The sequence below is a fragment of the Amblyomma americanum genome, chromosome 1 (assembly GCF_052857255.1).
Source record: "Amblyomma americanum isolate KBUSLIRL-KWMA chromosome 1, ASM5285725v1, whole genome shotgun sequence".
NCBI lineage: Eukaryota > Metazoa > Arthropoda > Arachnida > Ixodida > Ixodidae > Amblyomma > Amblyomma americanum.
The window spans coordinates 282336261-282363362 of NC_135497.1; the positions used below are offsets into that span (position 1 = coordinate 282336261).

General features: G+C 51.2%; 2 protein-coding genes across 2 annotated transcripts in view; one reads left to right on the forward strand and one right to left on the reverse strand.

Annotated features, from left to right (window-relative positions):
- LOC144118419 (protocadherin Fat 4-like) overlaps window positions 1-27102 on the forward strand; it is a 270906-nt gene that overhangs the window by 130337 nt on the left and 113467 nt on the right. Inside the window, exons 4-10 of the mRNA XM_077651364.1 lie at window positions 2498-2658; window positions 8116-8172; window positions 10157-10252; window positions 16834-16929; window positions 18861-18980; window positions 25941-26072; window positions 26971-27070. Of these exons, the coding sequence (XP_077507490.1) occupies window positions 2498-2658; window positions 8116-8172; window positions 10157-10252; window positions 16834-16929; window positions 18861-18980; window positions 25941-26072; window positions 26971-27070 (762 nt within the window). The remainder of the gene's footprint in view (window positions 1-2497; window positions 2659-8115; window positions 8173-10156; window positions 10253-16833; window positions 16930-18860; window positions 18981-25940; window positions 26073-26970; window positions 27071-27102) is intronic.
- Window positions 360-1372, reverse strand: LOC144097538 (uncharacterized). The gene has a single exon (XM_077630238.1). It carries the CDS (start codon window positions 1230-1232, stop codon window positions 468-470), a length of 765 nt encoding a protein of 254 aa, XP_077486364.1. The 5' UTR covers window positions 1233-1372; the 3' UTR covers window positions 360-467.

Here is a 27102-nt window from a genome sequence, read left to right on the forward strand (position 1 = left end):
GGGCTGGCCGTTGCCTATTGGCACGAAGAGAGAGACTTCTCTTTATGGGTCCTCCTCCATTCTAAAGTCCACATGCGTTCCGAAATTTCCGGTCACCGATCTGCCCCTGTTGTCTTCGCAGGAGTGCTGCTCGTTGCAAAGAAACAATGCTCAAAAGCGATAGCTTTCCAGTCTTGAGCACAAAAATGTCATGTACATACGCCGGCTACTCACAGCGCCCTCCTTATATTCTACATCAGCCGGAGCATAACCAGCACTAAACTTCTACTGCGCATAACCTTCGCTAGGCTAATTAGCGTTCCTAAATGTATTCTTCCTCAGCTTCCAGAATTCTCAATGAGACCGACACATTGTTCCGGGCCGACTGATTTATTTAGCAGCAATTTTGAGTTCCGTTTGATGAGTGCTTCGAGATTTCTTGGTCTTCAACTGCATGGGTGGCCCTTTTGTGCCGCCTTGGAGAGCAACTAGAGATAGGGCGGAGGGCCGGTGCGTCGGTAGGTGCTTCGCGTCAGCACCCCGTTCTCGTAGACGTTGACGATCTCGGCCGCGTTCTCCTTGATCACCTCCAGGTCCATCCGGTTCCCCTGCACGATGCGCGTGGAGGTCTGGCGCTCGTAGTCCGTCGGCAGGCGCAGAATCGAGACGTTAGTCGTAGTGCTCGGAGTCTGGTAGTAAGGCGTTGGCGCGGAGACGGTGGGGATGTATGTGGTCATTGACATGGCTGGCTTCGGCACATAGTTTGAGGGGGGAACCGTGTAGGGGTACTGAGTGGAGGTTGACGGCTGGTACATGCTGTAGCTGTACGCCGGATGGCGGCCGGCCGAAGGTGGGCTGTACACTGTGGTCATGGAATAGTTAGGGTAGGTAGCCACGGAACTTTGCGGGTAGGCTGTCACAGGAGCTTGGGTGTAGGAGCAAGACTGCTGCGCACTGCTCTGTCGCGGATGAGAGGGCACGATGTAGCAGTACGTCCTTGACGTAGTCGACGGGGACGGAGGGATGGAGGCTCTGCGAAGACGTTCGTCGTAGCGCTGGCGCGACGACTCGTTGCCCAGGACGCTGTGGGCCTCCGATATGTTACGAAACATGCGCTCCGCCTTCTTCTTGTTGTCCACGTTCTTGTCGGGGTGCCACTGCAAGGCCAGCGTCTTGTAGGCCTTCGTGATGTCGGCCGCAGTGGCGTCCCGCGTCAGTCCAAGGATGGCGTAGTAGTCCGGGCGCTGGGCCATTTCCGAAGCTCTCGCGCAGCCGCGGTCGCCGGCAGGGAATTTTGGCCGAGGGCTCGCGTGGCGGGCTGCCTCCTCACTTGACCACGGCGGCTTCCTCTGGGAGACGGGCCCTGGCAGGAACCACCTCGCGTTGCCCTCGGCTGGCCCGGAGCTGGAGACGAATGGTTCCAAATGGCGGATGGGCCGGTGGCACGGGCGGCCACGCGCTCTCCCGCGCCGACGTCAGCGAGGCAGGAGCGCTCGCGACGGAAGGCGCGCCTTCGTCTTCTTTCCTCCTGGTCTTTCCAACTCTAGAATATCTTTGCTACTACCCAGAGCCAAAGTAACCGGGAGACGGCGAGGGGTAAAAGGTGCTTGCTTTAATCTAAAATTGGGAATCAACAGTAAGGATAACAAACGACGTAAGGCATCGAGTTTCATTTCACCAAGGTTTAACTTCGGTTTTATAATGCACAGACCATTTGCCTTCGTGCATGGAAGGAAAACAACTGCGCCTATGCTAGCTATAGTGCTTGTACGAGCACAGCACTTGATGTGTCCATAATCCTTTCGGCTCTACCGCCGATATTGCTGTTAATGGACACACACGTGCCTCTAAGAGGCATTTCCTTAAAGTTGTTTCCTAAGGGAGTCGCTGGTTAAAGTTTTGCGGCTACGCACATTCGCAGCTTTTGCTGAAGTCGACGCCGCATTTTCTATAACATTTCTCCTCTTTATACGCGCAGCACATACTACGGCGCTTTGTTGATTGCTAGGTTGACTGCCCGATATCATCAAAAATTCTACATAATATGCCAACAAAAACATCAATCGTGGTCTCATCGTCCTGAAAAGCAAGTCAAAAAGATTTAGCCACCTATGTTACTTAGAAAATTAACTTTTTTTTGGCATGTTGCTCCCAAGGAACATAAATGTCGACAAATATAGAGCAGAAATTAAAGTAAAGAAAGAAGGATGGTTGGGCGAAATAAACACCCCGAAGAAGCCAATCACGTTGATCGCTTGCTTCTTTGTGCCAGTTGTATATTCCATGTACAGACTGTCTGCTTTGTGAGTGCAAAGCACGTGGGAAAGTCTCCACGAAGGACGCCTGTGTCTCGACTTCCCTTTCTGCGTCCTTCGTGAAGTTTGCGCTGTTTTCATTGTGATGAACAACCAACTAGCTCACGATGTGTTCTCCAGGAAAGTCTCCGACAGAATACAGGTGCGTAGAGGAAGGTTAATGCCTGACTTTTTTTTTTCTCTCCTTTCCTCTTGCTCTAAAGGACAAGAAGTGTTCCGGGTGGAAGTCCATCCGCGGCGGGATCTGCGCGTCGAGGCCATGGACAACAGTCTGAGTGACATCAACTACTTTCGGCACGAAGACATCGACGACCGCACCGTGTCCATAAAAGTCGCCAAGTCGCTGGAAGACCTGGTTGACCGAGTAAGTTCGCTTCTAGACTACCGACATAAGACTTGCAGAGGGAGTGCACCGAAATAATTATACTCGTCCGGCTGCCGTGGGCCTTGTCATTCGGACCACAGTTGCTCTGAGCTGTGTGGGAAAAGAAAGACGGTGCAGTTAGCTGCACGCATAAAATTCATCTACACCAAAACTTCCTAAACACTGCACGTTTAGCCCCATTCCCATTTTCAGTCCCCAATCTCGCAGTATTTGAAATGCTAACTTAAATTTAAAAACGTTTTGAGCACCTGTCAGTCGCCGCCTGTTTTGGCCAATCCACCGCGGTGGGTACGCGCCATTATATTCGTGAGGACAACAACGACAACAACTTTCACGAACTGAGTAGCTCGGCTGGGAGCTTAAGGACAGGTCGAAATCAGAAGTTTCCCGAATGAAAGACACTATGCCTGAGCGTGTGGCGGCTTTCGCGCGACCGATGGTCTGTGTGCCACTGAGCGCAAACAACCTCAGGGTGCGCATTATGATTTGTTCTGCTCCAGTTCGAATTGAAAGGAAAAAATAGAAAGATGTGAGCCTGGCTTTGGTCGGTGCCTCCGGGGCACTGCGGTTTTGGTGATTTTTCTCCCGTCTCATTCCCTTCTTCCGTGTTTGTGAGCTGTCCCGCAGAGCAGTTCAAGCCAGTTGTTAGCTCGGCGATGTTGCGGTGTCCGTTCGCCGATTCTTTTTGCTCCTGGTGCTGCGTTATTTCTGTTCATCGCGCTGTACTCCTAATAATGCCTCCAGGGGGTACGAGAACGCGCACAGAAGCAGCGCTGGCAAGAGTAAACGTCTCGTGTTTTAGTTTTGACCGGCTGTAGATCCAACCAAACATAACCGGAGGCGAATGGGTAGGCATCAGATATGCAGGGTGTGCAGCAAAAGCTCCGTTCCGCATACGTTAGTCATGGCTCCTACTGACGGTCTACCGAAGTTCAACAGGCGTAAGAACAGGGAGAAACGAGAATTTAAGGGTGGCGCTTGCAGCGTCGGTAAGTGTGCGTCATTTTGTTACCTGTCCCATGTGTTTGGTGAGCCATTCGGTTCTCATTAGCCTATCCACGTACCCACGTTACCTGGATCGTGCGAGTACTGATCCTGCGCTAGGTATTCCCATTAAACGTAATGCTATGCAACGTGAGAAGAAACGCAGTCGGCGCTTGAAGCACTGCAGTATCTCAGCTTCACATTCGAGCCCCTGCAAGACGAGAGGCCTACGCATACTATACTCAGACACCACACCAGCTCTCAACATTCAAGTTCTGCAGCAAGCTTCCTTTCTCCTCGCATATTCTGGGGAATCTCTCAGATTAGCTCATTGCCCAAGCCAGCAGCCGCGTATGCCTCCATGTCTTCAGATCTCTGTGGCCCACTGAAGCCACAACTCTAGAAGATAACTTAATTTAAGTGAAAACGCGTAAAACAAGTAGTCGATTTACACAAAGTACAAAATCTGTGAGACACGGGCCCTTGATTTCGGGTCTTCGTAGAGTCTCCTACAGTTCACTCGTATTACCTTCTTCTTCTTCTGCATCTGCTTCTTCTCCTTCCTCGTCACTACTGCGAAATTTCTTCGTCAGTAAAGTTGCTTGATACGCTCAGAAGCGTACGACAAAGCTCCTCTGTGAAGCCCTCGCTGAGTGTCCAGTTGCGAACGTCAGCTGTCACTCGTTCGTGTAACCATATGGGCATTCGCGGATCTCTTAACAAGCTACCCCGCGTTATGTATTCAGTGCCTCGGCTGACACAGAGAACGTGTGCACCCTGACAGCGTTGTCGTTTCCGAGCCTTAACTAAGAACGGCTAGCCCTTCGTTGGCGCTGGGCCAATTCTTGAGTCTACAGGGAGAACAGCTTTTGAATAAACAATAGGCTGCACTTACGCTCCCTTATGCCACGACATTCAGCCGCCGGCCTGTTTGTTACTGCTGTGCGGGGGTCCTTGTGACCGAGAGCTTCGTGAAGCATTCATTCCCGCATTCCTCTGGAGACCCTCGCAGAAAGACCGCGAACATGGTCACCTGGTTTGGCTTTCTGCGTGGCACTCGGTTGGGCGAATCACTTTTGGGCGCGAGTGTACGACTCGTGCTGCACCACGGGACCACAAACTCCGGGAAATGCGCGGCTGTCGCTTGCGTATCTTTAGCTTTTATCGACGGGCGGTCGTGTGTTTGCACAAGCGAAGCCGCTTGACTGCCAAGTCTATGGTGTTTATTTCCGTCATGCATTTCGAGAGCAGAGTCCAATACAGCCGCACACACTTTGCGCAGGAGCTGGTCGTTTCAGACGTTTTCGGTTAGTTTATGCGGCATGTTGGCACGAGCGTAGGCTCTCAATATAGTTGTTGGCGGGAGCTGATTAGCACCCCTGCAGAATTAAAGGGGCGAGCGGCATTGCAGAGAGATGTTCAAGGTTACCTCGATAATCTGCTTTGGAACTTTTATGCACCACCGCCGAAAGAAAAAAGAAAAACTCACGGGTACAAGGAACTTTGGTGAAACCAAAGCAAGACATGACTTCGGGGGAAACAAAGCCAAGATACACAACCGCGTTGACACTTGAGTCTTGCGGGATTTGGTGCTTTCGTAGCTCAATACTGAAGTCCAGAGATTTTAAGACGCTAGAAAGTAGCGTCCCACCATACACAGATGACGCTCTGCTCGGAGCTTACAGCTATCGTTAAGAATGTCGTGTTTATAAACGCCACCCGAGCATGACGCCGCCGTAACGCTTGTTAAAGCCACGGCGAAACAGAGCAAGTAGTTTCCGCAAGCTGGCGGGTTTAAGGACCGCTCCTCCTGAACAAATGAACGATTAAGTTACCGCGATTGCAACGCCTTCGCGCTTTAGTGAGTCCGATCGAACATCTTTCTAACGCCGTAACCAGCCATCTTCCAGCTGAGACCGGAGGCCCGTGCGAAGACATCTCCAACGCAGCCGCTCTCGAAGCCAAGCAGAAAGAGGGTCGGGTCGTGCGAGTGCTCCTAGCGCCGGGGAATGATAGGGGGGTGATGAGTGCGGTTGCGCCTATTCCCATGGCGCCTAAGTGGCGCGATTTCGCGCGCCCATTAACCGCCGTAAGCCCTTAATAAATTCCCGCGCGCTTGAGTAAACTGACCCTCTCGTGTGCAGCGCCAGGAGACAGCTCGCGCGGGCTTAAATAACAGCTCTTAGGCGACCTCGCGGTTTCGCGTAATAAGGCGATGCACAGTCCTGCAAGGTTGAAGAGGAGGGGGCTTGGAAGTGAGGGGTTGCGGGCATAAAAGCGAAGATGCGGACGGGCGCAGTGCTCTCGGCGTGGACACCGACCCTTAGCAGGCAAGACTTGGAGGGAGGGTCAGCTTAGAGAGAAGAAAATGAGCGATCGGCGGTCGTGGAAAGGTGGCGCGATTGCAGCCATTGTCTTGGCCGAACTTGAGAGGCACGAGCAGCATTAATCGAGTTGCGTTGTCGCCTTTGTGCTGCGCTTCTTGGTCCTCGTCTTGCACGCCTCGGGAGAAGTTTGGGCCGCAGCGGCGGCTCTTATCTCGGTTGCTGGCGCCACTTAGCCCACACGGGCTAAAACGACAGTGGCGCCGTTTTGTTCTTTGCCCAGAGAGGAATTTGTGATCCCTTCCAGGCGTGGTGTGTACCACACGGGACGAGCCAGCTGCTTCGTTCCCTTTGTTGCGACGACGATCGCAAAGCGAACCGCAGAAAGGTTGCGGCTGTTAACTGGAACTGCGCACAGTGCTCCCGTAGCGCGATCTCATTTTATTCCGCGGAGGGTGGCGAAAAAAACATCGTTGGAAGGTTAACCCTACTCATTATCCAGTGCGCCGCTACCTTCGTCTTCTACTTCTTCACGTTCTTCATCTTTTACTTCTGTTCTGGCACTCGCGTTCTGCCTATTTATTCTTTCTTGGAATAAGGGATGTAATTTGTCACCGAAACAAGTTCCCTTTTTTAATACGTAAAACAACCATAGCGACATTTGTTGAAGGGGTTACTGCGAAGCCGTTAAAACGTACGAGGGTGCATTCTGCGGCTCAGGGTGTCCTTCATTGTGTGGCGGTGGTGAAAAACGGGCGGGTCAATTTTCTGTCAGCAGTAGAACGGCTGTCGCTTTCGTATTTCTCTCTCCACCTTCCGGGGTGCACGGCTGTAGTTCAGAGCACTGCCATACAGCTGCCTGGTCTGCCCTAGTGTCTCTTACTCTTTAAAGCATCAGCTCGCACAAACGGCGCAAATACAAGAGCACAAACACAACACAGTGCTTTCATGGTGCCGTGTTCGTCCTTTGGCGTTTTGACGGTTTGTATCGGCTGATGTCTCAAAGGAATGAATGAATAAAACCGTTATTACAAGAGAAGGATGGCTCTCAGCCGCTGTTGCGCAATTCGGAGGGATTGGGCGTGTAGGTGCAGAAGCAACTTTAGTCGGTGCTTCTCATAGCCTTCAGGGCTGTTTTCGTCTTTGAGACAGCTCCTCGATGTCTCAAAGACATCTCTTCGATGTCTCAAAGATTAAAACTATTTTTTGTGTAGAATAAACCGTGCAGAAAATGGAGATGGCGATGATGCCAGCCTTTAGAACGACTAGGCCGACTTGTCCATGCCAACGCGGTATAGACGGTTTTTGGGAAAAGCGAATTAGGGATGCTTAACTATATGGACTGCTGTTGTTTTAGGCGCGCTCATTTTGGAAGTACATACAATGTTTGCGCAAGCGCTGGATAATAAATTGCAGGGCAGGTGAAGATGACGATGAAGGTAATTTGTTCGAGTCTGCAGTCAGTAAATGTACAGGTTAATAGTAATCTATGCCTCCCGATTCTTCGCCGATCCCCAGCGTGGTTATGTGCCATCTTTTGTATGACCAACAACAACAGCGGTCGATGTGCCGGAACGTCGCGTCTGCAATGCTCTGCAGTCGTAAAACGCCATGAGCTGTGAAAAAGATCACTAGCCTCAACCGGTGCGCTCGTCATTAAGAGTTCGAGGTAAGAGAAATGCCTTTCAACAAATGAAAGTGCGTTGCTGTTACCGCGTCTTTTCCCTACGCATCATTGCCACTAACGAATGTCTCTATCGCGACTCATGGTCATTGGCTGTGAAGCGCAGGCGTTATTTGTGTGTTTTAGAGAAGCAAATGAGGATAGTTCACCACAGACTGAATTAAGATGTTAATGGCTAATGAACATTATCTGTAAAAGGGGTGCTGTGAGCTGTGAAGCGCTCCTATATATGAAGGCTCCACATTGGTTTCGGCCGCGTGGAGTACTTCAACACTCACTGAAATCTGAGAACATGGCGTTTTTACATTTGGCCTCCATGGAAGTGCTGCCGCCGTGGTAAACACCGAAGGTTTGAACCGAGCAGTCGAACGCCATAGCCAGTGAGCCACCGGGGTTCATAGCAGTCAGCAGGAAACTCAGTCTATTTTTGTTTTTTCTTTGCAGCCCGATCCTCAAAGCGTCTTGAAGTTCAAGCTGACCTGCCGAGGAGCTTCGGGAACGGTAAGTAATCTTGGAGGTCTTCATGATGTGTGGATCGGAGAGCATCGTATGTAGGCGCATCAACAGGACACTTATAGCCAAATTAGAAAATGAGTGCGTATGGGGGAGTCACAGCTTAGTGCAAACTAAAGAAGTCGAGCTGTTGGCGTCCACTGTACCATTCCACCATCGCGCTGGTTCGGACAACTAGAGCACAATACTTCACTGCTCTCCTCCCGTATACATGCTGGCACGGCTGCAAGGCGGCCGGAAAGCAAGCCGCCCTTTCGGCAACTGGGGCTCTGGCTGAATAAAGGGAGCCTGGCTCTCCAGGCCCCCTTCCAGGCAGCAGGCAGCAGTGCAGTCTTGAAGCGCAACCGCGCCCTCTTCAGGCACTCTTCGTCATTATTTGCTGAGCACGAGGCCAACTTACGGAGTCACTAACTGTCCCTACGGAACTACGTGGCGCGTCATTTCGGTGTGAAGCTATTCCTAGCTAAAGTTCACCTATCAATTTAAGAGTGCTTGCTTTATCGCAGAAGGTTATTTATAGATCATTTGCCCAACCTTACAGGGACACCACGTACCAGTGGAAGCAAAAACAAAGGAAATACCCATGCCTGTCTCACAGTTTTTCGCGCTCAAGGGGAAAGTACAGCCGAGGCCAGCCAATCTGGTGCTGAACTCTCAAAGCATCTCGCACTTAGAGAACGCGTTCATGACCGTCTCCCACTTGCCACTTCAGCTGTCGTGAGTAAGGCTGTAGGAGTGCCGTCCACTCAGGCGCCGTTCTAACGCGCGAACATAGGCGGGCAGAGTTCAGCCCCCTATTTGCTGGGGCCAGCTCAAGCCTGTACTTCAGAGCTCGAAACGTGAGAAAGAGCGCAGCTGCTACCTGACAACAGCGGAGAGTGACGCAGTGGAGACAACGTGTCGCATACTACAGTATGCTCACGCGCAACTGTAACGACGACACGTCGGATCAGGCATGGGCAAATAGCCGGACATTGCACTGAGGTCTTACTTCACTCCTTACTGCCCTTTGTATATCTTGACTCGTTGCGTTATAACAAAATTCAGTGTCAGAGCCGGCGCTCGGGTGCTGGAAGAACTTTACGATAATTATGATGACCACAGTCATTATGTCCAATGCTCAGGCTTTTGACAACGTGGCGAGACGGAGCATTGAGTGTGGCCTTTCTTGTTACAAGTATTGCTTGCAATTAGGGTTCTTGCTTTGCCAACCAATATCTGTTCATTTACGTTTTATACTGGCTATGGTTATGGCATAGACCCTCCTACTCGTTACTGCGTGTGCTTCTATCTTGTAAGTGCAAATATCTGCCATTCTTTGCCATGTCTTCGACAACACGTTGCATCGGGAACACTCTTATGTGCACATTCTACACAAGAAAGAGGGAACTTCAGGAAAGCTCTGCTGAAAGCCGGAGATGTCATCCCAATTTAGTCAGCTACTCAACGCGGAATGTGTGCTAGCGCTCAATCCGTCCAATTAAACGCATATTATTTCCTACGCCGTAAGCTCCATTGATCTATCTACTATACAGTGTGGGCAATAAGACGGAAGTTTAATTATTTACGCATTTTCACACATCTACTGAAGTGCCGAAGCCGGCACTGTAGAGAGCTGTAATAGATTGATATATGGCGTCCACAGAATAACCAAGCTGCTCAAGAAGACATGACGTCACGCCATATGTCCGCTTACATGCGTGCGGTGTACATTGTGGCTACTCTGAAACTTTATTTTCTTCCCTCAGTCTTATTAAATACAGTGTGCTATTCCCACCCAATCTGCTAAATCTGAGTTATTTATGAGGGGATGGGGGAACGATAGCTCGCTTTAGCTTTTGAAGTTGAGGCAATCTGAAGGGGTCGTTTGAGTATAAAGCCAATGGATTCACCGCTCCGCTGACCTCCGAACATGCGCCACAGTGTCATTCGTAATGTAATGTTGTTATCCTGTCGTGCCATGCCGTTTCAGGACGAAGCCTTTCTGCCCGTCACCGTCTACATCCAGGACGTGAACGACCACGCCCCTGAGTTCCAGAACGTGCCATACCACCTCGAAGTTGACGAGGTGAGTTCGAACTCATTCAGTCGCAGTGTTCCCCTCGTCGCCTCGGTCGTGCGGCTCAGTGCATTGTTCACAGCTACTGCTGAGCCGAAATGCCGCCTCCGTCTGAATTAACTAGAGGTTCACGCAAGTGAGCGATCTTGGAATCCCGACGGCTTCCGGCTGTGCTGCGACATGCGAATAGTTGCAACAAATACATATATATACAGGACAGCGTATACAGTTTGCGCTGCTTACCATGAAGCGCTGGCCCAGGGCTGGCGTAACTTGCGAGGTGCTATGCTGCGGTTAAAAGGCGGCAATGCCAAGGGAGAGAATGAGCTGCGACTCAGCCCGGAATGGCCAACAGCGCTTCGTTGTAACGTTCTTTTACTCGCAGGCTGCACGTTCTCCAATGTAACACCTCGTTTGCAAACGTGGAAATACTTCGCCCTTTAGATGGGAAGCATTTGTAGCGAGTGTTACCCGTGCAAAACGCGCGCGATGCTCTGGTTCGCTCAGCAGTTAAGAACGCGGCTAAGTTTCACCTGTTCTCGTGCTCGTAGTAATGTACTTAAGCCTATTTTGTTGGCGAAGTGTTTTGTTATCCAACTCTTTCGCTCGATATATCAATGCCACACCAGTCCCAGTTGTCTTCACACGAGGAAGCTTTATTTTTATACCGAGCTGATTGCGATAGAGCAGACAAACGCGTTCAGCGTACTATATTTTCATGCTGCGCGATCCAAAATTCTCTCTAATGCGCTTTCTGTCCGAAATCACACTTGCTGGCCTCGTGCACTGGGCCTACCGTAAGGCAAGGGCCGATGTCAGGAAGCACAACCCCCAACCCCAGGCGCGCGAACTGGCCTGCTCCAAGCTGTCCTGTCGCCGATGCCGCCACACCATGAGCAGCGCGTTTCTGCCCCGTTGAGAGACAAACGAGAGATGGCCCGACGGTCCATATGGGTTAATAGTTCCTTGGACACTGGGGGCAAAAGCAACTCTCTGCGTCCAGTAAACCGCGGCTCGGCCGGCGCTGCGCCTCTGTGCAATACTTCCGTTCTATTCGTGCTCTGCACACCCTCCGGCGCTGAGATTCCTCGCACCCGCTGCTGTGCCCCCCCCCCCCCCCCCCACACGCACACACACACACAGAGTGTCGCCAAAGGCGTCGCAGTCGCGCTCGGGCTATCGTTAGCCGGGGGCCGGGACGAGACAGTTGAAGCGCGCGGCCGACGTCGTCTTGCGGCGTAGATAACAATTTCACGGCCCGTCAGGCCCTGCCACGGGGCTCATTCTAGCGAGAGCAAGACCGGGCCGGCGAGGAAAGGCGGGCTCGTTTAATAATCGAGCCGGGTGCCCCCTCTTCCCCCTCCTCGCTCGGTCTCTTCCGGCCCTATGGCTCTATTCCGCCGCATTCCGCTACACGGGAGCGCCGGATCTGGGCGCACGCTGCTGCTGCTCCTTGTGCTCTGGGGCTGTCTCCATCTATCCGCGGGGCTGCCTTTTCTCAGCGGGATGCTCCTTGAGTGGGGGGGTGTTCCATATCGACGGAAATGATATTTTGTTGCGGTTGCCACTGGGGTGCTCACGTTTGCAACGGAGGGACGGCCATCGTGAGCGTACGAAGCGCAGGTCTGAACTCGCTGTGGCTGTCATGCTGCCTTCCGCCCGAGGAAGCTATTTACCTTGAAGTTAAGTAACAAGACTTACAGTGCTTGCGGTTCGATTAGCGGGTGCTCTTCGAACGTCCTCGGAAATGGAGCAGCTACTGAGCACAGCATTGCTTTGGATAAGGTTAATTCGATCTATGGAACCTGGTGCGAAATAAGCATTTAAAAAAGGAATATCATGACCTACGGTTAACGCTGCGTTGAAAGGAGCTATCTGCTTTAAGCATTCAACGGTAAGAAAATATCTGAAACCCGCTCGTAAATTTCGCCAAAAACAACCGTGAGCAGAAGACCTCAGTCCGTAAAGAGCGCGAGGCCAAAGCGCAAAAAAATGTAGTACATCTTCAAAGCCAGCACGTCGATGAAGGAAGTGCTATTATCGATTTTGGTTGTACTCGTGAGAAGAACACTGCGCGGGAACAGTCCCTGATACGTTTATCTCTTGAGAGATGTGCACAACGTTTAATTTTAACGCGACGTAAACGCGCTGGATTCTCTATGGAGACGGCCAGGTTATTGCCGAAGGGCACAATACTTCCCATGATCGCCGTTCGTGCTGATCACTTCCGCGGCAGCCTCGAACTGTTCCCTCCAAGCATCTCAGCTTGCACTTTCATTCCAATTTTCGCTCTTCATACAGGGTATCGAACACATATTTAAGGCACTACTTCCTTGTTGCTGCGCGCTCATTTCATGCAGAAGCTAAAATGTGTGCCTTCTTACATTTAACGCACAGGCACACACACGCACGCGCACACACAAGGTGAATTGGATGCTGCAAAATAGGCAAGGAACGTCGCCACATGCTTCTAAAAAAGTTGATGATAGCTTCTCATTTTGTGCGCAGGAAGTAAGGTAATTTGACGGATACGAAACAGCAGCGACTGTAATCAAGACACGTGGTGAAGAAAAATTTAACTAGAAAGGCAAATGAGCCTCAGTCAAACTAACCGAGACCAGAAGCTTGTGTTCTTCTCTGTTCACTTTTATACACTCAGAGATCTCTTTCCGCGCGAACACTGCACGAAGCATACGTGAAGCAGACTTTGCGAGAGACGTCTGGTGACTTATATCTTTGCAAGAGCCGCGCAAAGGTACGTCGTACTGGGGCAGAGAGAGGGAGAGAAGATTTTGACGGGCGTCATACGTAATACTTTAGACCGTTTCATTCCAGTAGTCAAACCGGCGCGCGCAGTTTCGCACAAAGAACCAAAGGCGAAAAGGGCACTAGCTAGACGAAAGGCCGCAAAGCACTCAGACAGCCGGTAGATGAAACAGCTTTTCCGTCAGCGCGGGCCGTTACACGTTTTTTCCATATTCCCCTTCCTGACGGGCCCGTTGTAACTGCTGGCTGACCTATATTACGCACAGCGGAGAGATTTGCCTGTTCCAGGTCCGGCGCAGCGGGACAGTTCCGTTTGCTTTTTGGTACCGAGTTTGCTGTCAGAACCGTGCGACTTCCGACCGGAGTTGTGCAAGAGACACGGGGGCAAAGAAGAAAATATGAAGCAAGAAACTCTTCGAACGGATGAATAAGTGACCCCTGTTCCCGAGCAGGAGGCGTTGCTGGGTGCAGCGCTTTCTGCGGCCTGGCCGTCGTTATCTGGCGAATTTTGCCGCAAGCTCTGCGGCGTGGCGAGCGGTCCAGACGCCGCGTCCATAAAAATCGGCGCAGCGAACAACTAACTGGACAGCGCGTTCGCCCCGCGCGCTCGCCGCAGCAGTGGACAGAAGGTGGGCGAGGGTGACGCGGCTACGGCTTTCCCATATAGCGAGGCAATGCGTCCACGGGGGAAGGAGCGCTGCGGAAACCCCGAGAGCCGGCCAGCATTGCTCTACCGCCGCCGCCTGGGCGAAACGACGACGCCCAGGGGAACGCTTCGTGGCGTTGTGCTCCGGCTGCCCAGGTCCTGCTCGTCCGGCCCGTTTTCGCGCGACGTGAGGCTGCAGGACCGCGCACCGAGCTCGAGTGCTGCGAACACAAGCGCCCCTGGCCGCTTTTTCCTTTCCCGGTCTGCTTCCGCTATTCCCCGGTCCTACGCGGCCAGCACTACCGGCTGCCCGATTCGGCGCCTCGGCTTTCACTAAGCCTCGGCCCGCGCCCTCCTTGAGGAATCGTTGAGACGTGACCCTTAACTCCTCCTCCCCCGCCTCCCCTCCATCGGAAGACCGACGGCGTTATCTCACCCCCCCCTCCCTGTCCCCGCATCTCCAGCCTGGGGCGCTAGCACCGTGCGCTTATAGCCGCAGCGTCCGGCTCCGCATCGCTCTACGAGCCGCGAAAGGAAGGGGTCTGTCCGTACGCTACCCCCTGGTCCATAAGCACTTTGTTCTTGCTTCTGCTTCCCTATCCTCCCCCCCCCCTCCCTCCCTCTGTGCCTATCCCAGCGTGCAGGGAGACCCGATTTCTCTCAAGCGTAGGTCCTTCCTCTTCCTTTTCCCCTGCCTGTGGATCTTTGCTCCCCGCCCTTATCGGCGGCTGGACTGTGTGCCGGAGCCAAAGGCTTACCGCTCCTCCCTCGCACCTGGGCGCCGTCCTCTGCCCTGCGCCCCCGTAATTGGCAGGCGCCCCATCGGTGTCTATTGACCCAGGCTTGCTCGGTTGTGCGTGCGCCCACGGGCCAGCCACCCCGAGCATTAGGGACAGGATAGCCGTGTGTTCCGCATCAGACATGCGGGGCTCCTTTCCTCCTTCCCTCTCGCTGCTTTCCTCTGCTCGTGTTGGCTTTCCTCCGTTAAGCTCTGTTAACAACAGCGCCACCAAAAGCATCCCGGATTGGAGCAGCTTCGTTTGAAATGCTGCATACATAGGCTGATTGCGGGTCGTGGGCTAGGATTACGAGACACGCCTAATCTTCGGGAAGACGCCAAGGGAGCAGCTCAGTAGTTCCGAATGTGTGCCTAGCATTTTTGTGCGCTGCATTACTTTACCGCGCTCGCTTCAAGCTCCGCGGGATAACATGCAAAACGCTGCATACTGCGAACTGATTGGAGATTACGAGAGAAGAAACACGGCCTGTTTTACTGCAGCCAACGCACGTAGCAAAAGGCTGGAGGAAAGCATAATGAGGTTACGAACGTCCCTGTACAAGTTTCTCTCCATTACGAAAACGTGGTCTGTTTAACGTCCGTAATGAAGCCTTTTCCTACCTACGAAAAACGTTACGCATTTAAAAGAGAAAGGAAAAGATGCCATTGTAACGCTTCTCACGATTTTCCGGCAGTCAGAAAGCGCGCGCGAAAATCGCAGCTTATTCTACCGTCAAGCTCAGGCTCGCACAATAACCATTGTGTCCGTAGCCTGCAGTGCCCTTCCAGCTTTTCCGCGTGTCTCTCTCTCTCTTTTTTTTTTGTTCTTCATACAACCTGCCATCGAACACGCGTTTTTTGGGGGCTTTTTCCCAGGCCGCCGCTGTTGGCTGGGGGTCTGCCGACAACAATATCCTCGCACCAGGACTTAATTCAGCGCTTTCAGCCTCGGCGTTGCCGCACGCACTCCGCATTTTATTTGTACCGCTGCTTTTCCGGCGGCAGCTTACACGTCCACGATCGGCACAACAGTCGCGTTGATGGCACACGCGCGCACACTACATAGCTCTCTTCGCTGTCTGAATAGGATCAGATCCTGGCCACGTCGTGCGCACCGCAGGGACCTGACGCGCGCAGATGGACTAATGTCTGCGCCGTTGCTCCATGTTTTTTTGTTTTCTGCGAATTACGTTGTACACTTTTAAGAAGTCGGATTCAGCCTGCAAGGTTTTTCGGGACCGTCTGCTGACGTCTGGAAGCGATCGCAACAAGTCTCGAAGAGTGCGCGCACCGCTTGACTTGAGCGCGTATAGATGGGAGGCTCTGTGCGACTGTCAGCGGCCCCGTGGTGGAAGCAAAGCAAGCGATCTTGGAATTACCATTGTTAAAATAATAATGCAACGCTGTCTTGTCAGCCTGGCCGTCGAGTCCTGCGCACATGTTCGCATGGGCTCTGTAGGGCAAAAAAAAAAAACGCACAGAACAGTTCTCAAGAAAAGCTTACCGCAGTGTTTCGCAGATTTTCACCTTTGTTATTAATTGATTAGTCGTAACCAGCGCCCGCTTAAAAATTCCGGGGAAGTCACTACCAGAGATGATATGTATGCGCTTGTTAATGGTCTCGTCTCCTGATTCCTGTTGTTGCACAGCTGGTATAGCTGAGTGCGATGCTCCGTAGGGCTTTATTCAGGCAGAAGCTAAAATGAAAGCATCTGTATAGCTATACCACCTACGTCAAAGAAATATGTTAGGTGCGCAACTAAATTTCATGAAGAATGAACGTATAACCAAATCATTCTTATTTCACTTCACCAGTTACTACAACGAGAAGCCGTTCTACCGACAGTTGTTCTGACTAGCTGCTATTTCGTTACTATCTTCTTTAACCGGAACAAAGGACTGTTTGTTTGTTTGTTCGTTTGTTTGTTGCATGGCGGGCACCGTTTAAATCTAGAACCGCAGCTAAGCTGGGGCTGTAAGCGTAATGCATTCCCCTAAGCCTCCTATCTCTGAAACCCACGTTCCTTTTAATTTGCATGCATCGGGGCATAGGCCACTTGTGCGGGTTGCAGAGCCATAAAGTCGGCGACGCGAAACGTAACCGACCCGCTCGCGACGTGCTCCGTAAAGGAAGCCCTTCCTAAATCGCAGTGTCGCTCGCGAGGCTGAGCCCAAATCCGACAGGAATCTATTTCGCGCTCCTGTCAGGGAGCCTCTAACGAACGCGTTCCGCAAAAACGGCTTAGGCCAATCGATGGCCGGCATGGCACGCACCGTCTGATTGTGTCAGCCGCGAAAGGCGACCGACTGCCGCTGGGGCCTTTCCGTTACGCCCGCGAATCCCGTTGATGGGCTCACTTTAATTCTTGTATTTCTCTTCTTCTTTCTTTATCTCTGCAGTTGACACCCGTGGGCCTGACAGTCTTCCGAGGCGTCCACGCCATTGACCGAGACAAGCCGAACACACCCAACTCTGACGTCACATACGCCATTGTGGTAAGTCGCACCATCTGCACCCTTGCTTTTTCGTCAATACTTAGGCTGCCCTGCTCGGTGCAATCGTTCTTTCTTTGTTTGGCCTAAATAATGCGAGTAAAGAGCCGACGGTGGTTTTTCTCAGATGCGCTCGAAGACAAGTACACGCAGTTAGCCTCCTCGTATTCGAACATCATACGAACGGATAAAGGCACAGAATATGCAGAGTGAACGCCACCGAGAGTATCTCTGGGCGTTGGGGGTGCTACATCAGTGCTGTTTTATTTCTCTGCGCGTTTTTACATAAGAGTTTACGGTGCGCTCTGTGTGTTGCAAATCGAAGCTCTTTATTTGGAACAATGGACAAAAATATGAGCACCTTGTGTCATGGCGCTCTTCGGCCGTAGATGCCCTTGCGCCAAAAAAAAAATCCATAATAATCAAAAATATGAGAAAATGTGGGGTCGGGTTTTTAGGGCGGACAGGAGGGAGTGGCACTGTCGTCAGTATGGCACACGTGACGCCACAGGCGCTTTAATCCGGGCTACAGCCACCTTAAGCTACCCAAAACTGCTTGTTTCTTTTTTCTGCATACTTTTGGATAAAACGGGCTGACAGGAGCAGGCGGCAGGAAGTCGATCCCGCGTCTTATGCTGCGAACGAAAACAAGTTTGTTCTTGAGAAACAAAAGGCCAGGAAATAAAGTTATCGACGTTTCTAAAACTGGCCCTTTTGAAAACTCCGAAACGGGCTCCGAAGCGGAAGGAAGAAAAGAAAATCAAGGTGCCAGTGGGAGCGTGCACATGCTCTTCTGCGCCTATATAGACTAGCGTGCAGGTGCAGCATGCAAGACCTTATGCTCACATAAGGGTATTGTAACACAACGCACACAAGGAGGCACTCCTTCTTTTACTGAACAAGATCGATGTAGTACACGAAGCGTCGATTGACAGCTCACAGGGCATTCGCCTTGCCTGCGTTCCTCAAACAAATCTATTTTTCCCCTAAAGTGAAAAGGAAAAAAAAAAAACTAAAGACAAGATCCTGCGGATCTTCGACGCGAGAAGCTCGACTTGCACGCTGGGACTTCATTAGAGACACTCCACGCCATTTAAGCTCCTCGCTCGTACCGAGGGTTCGATACACAGACTGAGGCGCCTAATTAATAGCGCCGTTAGGTCGATTTGTGCACCTTCTGACTCCTTATTCGGAACACGTCTACGCATTTCAACAAATAAAAAACATTACTAGCAGCGTGCATAGAAGACATAAGCAACCGAAAGTATTCTGAGACCACAGTCAGAAGTTGGCAAAATCACATGGCACAACCGAATGCAGTGACACAGCGATATACCTAAAACATTCGACACATCTTCGCGAGACCTACGGCGCTCGGGCCCGTCGCGTGCTGTAAACGTAGCTAGTTTTCACTGGGCCCTTTGTAGTTCGAATGACTGTGACAAACTGGCCCGGAAAGTGAAGTCACGACATCTCTTCATGGTAACGCAACACTACAGTTGCGTGCTTGTCTCAAGGCAACTCAAATTCGTGCGCATAGGGTTAATGGTCTTTAGCGCAGAGTCCGTTGCTAGGCGCCTGCATACATTATAGTACAAATCGAAGTACAATGCAAGGCTTGAATCTGTAAACGCTGAATTATACGCTTGCGTCGTGAAATCCGAGGTGCCACCTACTTGTCTGACTTCACGGCGTAGGATGATGCGCCCGAAGGTTGTCGCACTCTTGGGCAACGCCTGACGGCTGGCGGTTACTCGCATTATCGTTAATTGCTGTGCAGCCCCGCGACCTTCGCGACCAGTCTCGGCCTGCCTTCGTATTACGCTGCATGACGTTAATGCCATCATCGGAATATGCGTGCAAGAAACTCGATGCAGCTTGAAGCGCTAGTGCAGGGTGCGTTTTTTTCTCACTCGCTCTCTCGAACTGCGCAGGGCGGCAACGAGAACAACTCGTTCGCTCTGTCTGACCCCTTGGAAGGCATCATCGTCATCAACAAGCCGCTGGACTATGACCACGGGCCTCGGGAGTACCGGCTCGAAATTCAGGCTCGGGTAAGCAGAGACCCGCTCACGCAGCTTTCTGGAAGGGCCTATAGGGATACAATCTGTATAATGAATGGCCTGAAGAGACACCTCAGTGACGGCTTTATTATTTCTTGCGCGTTGCTATAATAGGTGTAATCACAGCTGTTCTGACAGTAACTGTAGTTGAAGTAGTAGTGCAGTATTCTTGTCGACAGCAGCAGTTAAACAACTCAATTCAATTCATTTTACCAGAAGTTTGGAATGATATCTGGGCTAAAAGCTGTGAATTACAGCTTGACATGGCCTAGACAACCTCTACAAGACAGTGCAGACATAGTTATTAACAATAGTTAAGAGAAACAATGGATAGATCTAGAATAGCAGATACTATACAATAATAAATTTGAGTAGTATTCAAAACACAAACAAGCTTAGTTTCCAAATATTATCAGAAATAACCCAAGAATACATCATACATACAGTGCCGACATTGTTATTAACCACTGATAGACGCAATGATAGACGCAGTTTTATTATTAGCAGTATTTGTTCTAGTAGCGGCGGCGTTGCAGTGATATATTAGCAGCAGTTGAAACTCAATTATGCTATTAATTTGGCATAGCAAAACTGACTGCAGTAGCAGTACTGAAGGTAGTAGTAGTAGTAGTAGTAGCAGTAGTAGTAGTAGTAGTAGTAGTAGTAGTAGTAGTAGTAGTAGTAGTAGTAGTAGTAGTAGTAGTAACACTAGCAGCAGCAGCAGCAGCAGCAGCAGTAGTAGCAGTAGTAGTAGGAGTAACAGAAGTTGACCAGCAATTCAGCAAACCTTCACGTAAAAGAAAGGGACTCATCCATAAGCGCTTGCAAGTGGCCTAGTCAAAATGTCAGACGTCTGAGATTGAAAAAATGCATAATTTGAGCAAAAATACATTAACAAAAAATACACATATAAAGCACTCGTGCGATTGCTCGTTCGCTAAAATGAAGAAAAGAAAAAGCACCTTCAAGAAATCGCATCTCGATGAGGCTTATCTGTTTCATTCAATAAGGCTGGCTCATAATTCAGCTGCTTTCTTACCTTTGGAGCCAAAACGTTGCGCAACAAGGATATCGGAGCGATCACGCAGAGCACGCCCCAGCGTTTACGACAGCGTCACGCGCACAAAGTCTAGGCAGTTCCTCATTGTACTCTGCAAACAATGAAGCCGCGCAGCCGTCCGCGTATTCACTGACGTATATATTCACAAGGGTCCACGCGATGCCCGTGTCCCGGTTGCTACGCGGCCAGCTGCAACATCGGAGTATGCTCGGAGTTTGTAAGAGCGCGCTGTCCCGGTTGCACAGCAGGCACCCTTCTGGCGCATGCATGTAAAGCCATTGAGCGGCCCCGCGAGAACCACGTGTCTCTTCCCCATACGTGCAAACCATGCTTTCTTTTTTTTTGCTTCGAACTTAAGACGCGACATTTGCCGAGGCTTTTATAGCCCGTGAACGCTTCTCTTGAAAAAGAAATCCAATTTATAACCTCTCTCTGTTTTTCTGCTACGACGAGCTTTTCCCGAGACTGCTGGACTTACCCGCGGAAGCTATTTTTCACTGTCGATTAGTGCCAGTAACATTAATTTCCTTTCCGCGGTTGCTGTAGTGCATGCCCACAGATTTATCGTGTCATGTCCTATACCTCTCTGCTTACTTCAGGCAAATGCAAGCGTTTCAAAACAAAATGGAGTAGCTTCGGTGTTAACCGAAACAAATATAAGAACCGAGGGGGAGCACTACGCATTATTTACACTTTAACGCTTAGTAAGAAAACGGGATTCGGAACTGATGACAGAATCGCCAACTGGCTTGTGACACGACTGAAATTATTGTTCGCGCGAACCGAGATTTATTAACACATTCTTGCACTTAAATGGTCACATCTGACGGCAAAGGAGGCAGGCACAGAATAAGTCCTGGAGGGAATAGTAGAGTGTGTACCCATACAATTTAGATGTTCTCTTGTAAAGACAACAAAGTTCATGCTCTGTCCCCTCGTCAGGGAGTTGCTGCTGCGGTAACCGCGAAGAAGGCATTGTGAATTTACTAGTTACACTTCCCTAAACGCAACGCCCCAAATTCAGTCGGTGTTCATTTTGCTAGTTATCGCACTCCGGGATCGAGTATCGCTTCCGATCTCATATGTTGCACTAGGTAGTACGCGAAAATTTTATTCGGACGAACGAAAGAGACTTACAGCGCAGCAACACCTTTCTGTGCAAAAACGTCAGGGCCAGTTGGTGCTGGTTAAACTTGAAAAAGCGTGGTACCAGCGGAAACACACATTCTGCTGGTGCCCCCCCTTTTTTTCAAGTTCAACCTCTCTATGGTAAAACGAAGTATATTTGAGGTTATGTTGAGCGATGAATAGCTCCTGTAACAGTTTTAAACATGCGCACGTCCTCTTCCTCCGTGTAAGCAGAAACACTGAGCGCCCGCGATGTACAAAAAAAAAAAACTATGCTTTACAATAGACAACCGCACGTGACTTGGACTTCCAGTGACGGCGCCCTTACAAGCCTTCTGCAGGCGCACTATCAACGCACCGCGACGGCTTTTCTCAATAAGAACGGCGTACTGTACCCGGGCCGCCGTAGAACGCAGCGAAAGCATTCAACATTGGTCTCGTGTGATATAGCGCGACTGCGAGCTTCGCGCAAGTCGATCTCGGGATTCTCGGCTCGCGCGAGCTGCAGCTTAATTTTCTCAAATCCTCGTTTCGCACGGCCCCGCACCGCCGCCACAACTGGCGGCACCTCGGGGGCAATTTCGACAGGCTTCTTCCATTCTAGCGCCGCCCGTACTTCCTCCTCGTTGGCGCTGCTTCCGAGAGTATGACTCGGGGATACGGCTCTAAGGATGTCCTTGAGCAGAGGAAAAACTGAATGACAATGATGAGCCCCTCGCTCGTCTGCGCCAGCTATGCGAGCACGCACTAACATCCTTTGTAATGAAGCGCTAATTGCATCGCGCGCGGTGGCTTAGGCCCTCGCCCCCCCCCCCCCCCCCCCCCCCTTCCCGGAAAGAGAACGAGCAAGGGACGAAGAGAAGAAGAAGCGCCCGAGGATCAGGGGCTGGAATACGGAAGGCGAGGAAATTCGCTCGCCTCAACGGCCGGAGCAGCTCACGCGCCCGGGCGCCTCCTCTGAGACCGCGCACGAGCAATGAAGATAGATGGCTCACTCGGCGAGTCCTCTTGTCTAAGAAGTTCCTCGCGAAGTGTGTTTCATTGTACTTTAGGCGCAAGCGCGCCGATGTCGCATCTGTTTTAGATTTAGGAAGCGCTCCCCCCTCCCTTTCTCCCTTCCCCCCCCCCCCCCCCCCCCCCTCGTAATTTAGCCGAGGCGTCGCCTCCGGTCCATAAGCGCGGCCAGGCGGCTGAAAGAGAGCAAACAAAGAAGCGACGCCCAGAGGGAGCTGCCGGCAGAGGCAGAAGTGCTCTGCCGGCTCCAAGAAGTTGGGATTCGGCTCTTATGTGTAGCCGCGCAGATTGATGGGTCCCGTGAAGAAGGCGCACTCGCGAAACGGAAATCACGCGTTTTCCATTCGCCGCCGCTCGCGTGAGCTTCAGCCGCGCCGGCGAGAGAACAACTTGGTCCCGCGTCGACCGCCTCCCGGGAGTGGAGGCGGGTCAAAGCCCCGTGGGTTGCCCGGCCGCCAGACGGCTCCGCTTCCAGTTCGGCGACCACTCCGCGGCACAGGCAAGGAAGCGAGCAGCGGAAACGCAGAGGACGAAAGAGCATGGAAGGGGATAGGAACCCGCTGCGCTAAGGTCTTAGAACCTTACTCGCGAAGCTGACTCCCTGCCCGGCAGGAACACTTCGCGCTGCCCTTGCATCTACGACGGTAAAGAACGCGTTAAACGCGTAAAGAGGCGTGCACGTTATACCATGAAATTCTGCGCCGGGAACTCGCGTACTTAGCGTACAGAGGCTTGGGGATGGACGAACGAGCGGTAATGCAAATGGGCTGCACGTCGATCCGAGCGTTTCTTGGGCTCCATTATGAATATGGCGGCTGCAGTGATGACAAGGCAAAGCCGCACCATCGCATTAGGACCCCGTTGAAGCCATCTCCGCGCGTAGCGATGATGCGCCTACTACGTTTAAGGTTGGGATTGACGTGTAGCTACAAGTATTAAATACACGTATTAAATACTTACAGTGTTTATATGCCGCCGAGATTCAGCAATTTTGGCTGCGCCGATAATAGTGAGGCAGCTCGTCCTCAAAGTGATGCCGCCATGCATCGAGGCCTTTTATCCCGTATGTTTATTTTTCGAAACAAAAGTGCCCATGAAAGAAAGTCGCGGGCGCAATCGGGCGAGAGAGGAATAGCGCCCATTAGCGCTGGCTCCTAACCCAGGGTTATAATTAAGATCCCTTTCGTACCGGATCAGAGGCATGCATTATTTAGCCGCCTCAATATGTCAGAGGTCATGGTTTTAGTTTTCATTGGTTTGGTAGCAGTACTCGATCTTACAGAGTATATTGCATTTATTTCTTCCCCCTTTTTTTTTACTCCCGCGTGAGAGCGCTAGGCCACGTTTCATGGCTCTGTCACTCCTTCCATTCTTCGCTTTTAATTAAAGAGGTTGTATTCATCATGCTGCGCGCACAGCTCCTGTTTTTCCTTAAGGGACGCATTGTCGATGGCAGGTTTTTGGGAATTGAGATTTAGGAGCTTGAATACGCTCTTTACCAGCAACTTTCTCATTCTGGCTCGGTCGTAATTAGTAGCACGCGCGCACCTCGCAACTATCTACGCGGGTTCGCATAATTCAGCTTCTTGAAGTCAGCAGTTAAGGTATCTTGATATTTTTCCCCCAATAAAGTTGCGATGATATAGCGCAAACTGATTGCGCGGAGAATGAAAAGAGCTGGTGTTCCTGAAAAGAAAAAAAAAAATCCCTGAAATCTTTCTAGCGCCTTTTAGCTTGCTGCTGGCTATTCTGTTCGGACTAAACTACTCTGTACTCAAGAGGTGCATTCGCGAGACACATTATGCGTCACTGACGTGGCTGTATGAGCTTCTTCCAAGTTCGCGAGCTGCTCTTCCTTTAAGGTAATCCAGTGTTCTTCAAAGCAGCAAGGAGTAGCCGTACAGAATGCTGCACGTGTAAGGTTAAACGGCAAAACTTAAGCGCAGCAAAGCCGTTACTATAACGAAAAAAAAAAAAAAACGGGTCGGACGGTCGTGTGCTTTAGGAGCCTAAAAAGGTGTTGGCGGAGAGGGGTGCGCGGGGAGGGAGGGGGAAGCTCGAGTTGGGCGATATTTACGCGTCCAGACGTGACGGGGTCCTCCGGCCACGGAATATCCTTGTTTCCGGGCCTGTCGAAAGTTCGCCCATGCGCTGTCGCACATTCCGGCCGCGTCGCTGGCTCCCTGAGCGCCCGCAGCGGCAAACACCGCGTACGCCAAGGAACGGCGGAACACCTCTCCGAGCTGCGGCCTTGTTCGCGCCCCATTGAGTCCGGCGGCCAACGAGCGCTCGGGTCGTTTGTCAGCCAACGCGGCAAACCATTCGTCGCCGGAGCGCGTCGGGGCGTATGTGGCAGACGCTAAGTGGGCAGCGCCCCCAGCGCCAGCAGCAGCAGCGGCAGCATGGCGATGTCCACGCCGCTGGCACGGATTGCGCGAAACAACGAGACATAAATCACGCCTTCGGTTCCTCCGAACGAGGCGAAGATAATGACCACCCACCGCGCCGAGCCGGTGCGGCAAGAAAAAGCTAACGAGTTTGTTAACGCGTGTCTCGGCCTCCTGAGGCCCCCCCGTCCCCGAGTGGCCCTGTGGCGGCAAACCAAACCGTTCCGGCCGCGCTACGGAGCAGCACTGTCTTCGCGCCCGTGCAGCAGCAAACTTCGTCATCGCCTGCTCTTCCTTTGGCAGCTTCTCTGGACATGGCTCGTATAGAACTGCGGCGCCCCCTGCCGGCACCACGCTTGCTTACTTACTAGGTCTTCGTTTCCGCACAGTTGTCTGGTCGCAGAGAGGACCAGTTTCACTCACATTGTACACACCCAGTGATTTTGAGCCAACTATCGCCTTCTGGTACCGTTCAGAAGCCTTCATTCTGGTTCATGACTTCCCGTCTAAATAAAAAAGTACTCTTAGATACATTTTTGTTGACTGTATGATGATCTGACCTCATTAGATTGTAGTGATTAGGATGTATTGGCATGCATGCAGACGCATTTCGGTGAAGCACAGCATGTTTCTTTTCCATGTTCACTCTTTTTTAAGTGTATTAGTACTCTCCTGAACTACCCAGTCGCTCTCTATTACCTTTTAATGGAAAAGCAAAATTTTTTCAAAAGTACCCGGGTCCTCGTGGTTGCTTGTGCACTTCGATGAAAAGTCATGAAATATTGCTTGTCGAGAGTTGATGGACATGTCATAGCAAAATCAGAGTTGTTATCGAAATTGCTTGCAATGAAGTGCGTTTTGGCGTACCAGCGGGTTTTCATTACCCACAACTACTACCGGACATGAGAAGAAAAATACCTATGAATATCTAGAGGAAGGCAAATTAAATCGTTTATAAGTACGAGGTAAAAAAATATAGCGCCGAGACTGTCTATCCCCATCTAGCTTATCTCGCTAACTGCTGACTGCTGAATATTTTTCCACCCGAGCGAAGCCTTTGTTACTGCTGTAACTACCACTAATTCCAGCAGCGACAGTGTTTTCTGTTGCTACCTCAGAAATTTCGTTCAACGCTGAAGTGCTCACAACAGTGGATGCAATCTATAGCACGCTAGGTAAATCTTCACGCGACTTAGTAGCGCGCTCGGCTATAGCTTCCCACGCGACGTTACAATAGATTGTCTCCAAACAATGTTCACCATATCCTTTAACAACCATGGGCTATGGGCAAAGTATCCGAGCTGTTGCTGAGTCTGCGCGGCGGGAGTTCAGGGTGTGTACATTGCTCTGCACCCTGCGCAGGACCACGGCTCCCCCGAGAGTTTCCAGTCCGTTACGAGCGTCACGATCCGAGTCAAAGATGCCGATGACCAGAACCCGGTGTTCACGCGCCAAGTCTACAAGGCCAACGTCACCGAAGCTGCAGTGATAACGGTGAGAAACCTTTCAGCGTCACGCATTGGCTGGAATGAGCTGCAAGCCCTGCCTATATACATATAGGTTTCATTGCTGTGAAGCGGGGCAAACGGTTCGGTAGTTTCGTATTCAGCAAGAAAAACCGGATCGGCGGCTCTCTCGACAATCTTACCGTTTGACTAACTAGTTAGCTCAGCCAGGCTTGACGTTAAATAAAATTGAACGACTGAGTAGCTCTTATTTGCGCAAACAGCAATTTACAGACTCTAATCCAACGTGCTTATCGAACTGAATTCAGCAGAAGTAGCGCACTCTAGTTTCTTAAAAGTGGCCTGTATCGGGATGGAACATATCTACGTTCCTCAAAATATATTAAATCTGCAAAGTAACGCAGGTGCATTTGTGCCATAACGCAACTGCTCATCGGTTAAAGAAGTTATCGACTTTATACGTTTTTCGCCTGTATGGAACCAATGTACAGAGGATACAAAACGTGTATGCACTAGCCCAATCATTTTGGGCTCTGTAGCTGGACAACAAGATGATTGAAACCTCGATCGCGATGCTATTTTTGGACACTTTCATTGCTTGGCTTTGGCGTTCTTTCTAACGAAGTGTTGTCAAATTCTGCAATTATAACGAACATGTCGGCGGACCATGGTCCTAACAGTGTTGAGGTAGCGAGCGCTCATCTATGACACATGGCGTACGCCGTGCTGTCTGCTATCGGTGACGTTGTTTTTGTCTCCTCTAACACATCGTGCGTCATCACAAAACAAAATTGTTAAAAAAAATAATCCTAAACGGTTGTCGCTCTCGGCATCACATGTCTGGTTGTGCAAAAAAACCCGAATCGTGCTGACCGAGGTCCCAATCCATGCGCTTTAAACGGGACTCACACTCGCGCTGGTCGCAGGGCGCCCGTCTCCGAGTGAAGCTGAACACGGACGCACCGGTGCACGCGTTCGACCAGGACCTGGGCATCAACGCGCCACTCCGGTACTCCATCATCCACGGTAAGCCATCCGCGTCGCGGGAGAGACAGCGC

Coding starts and splice junctions, on each gene's coding strand:
- LOC144097538 (XM_077630238.1), bottom strand. CDS start 1,232: ATGGCCCAGCGCCCGGACTACTACGCCATCCTTGGACTGACGCGGGAC.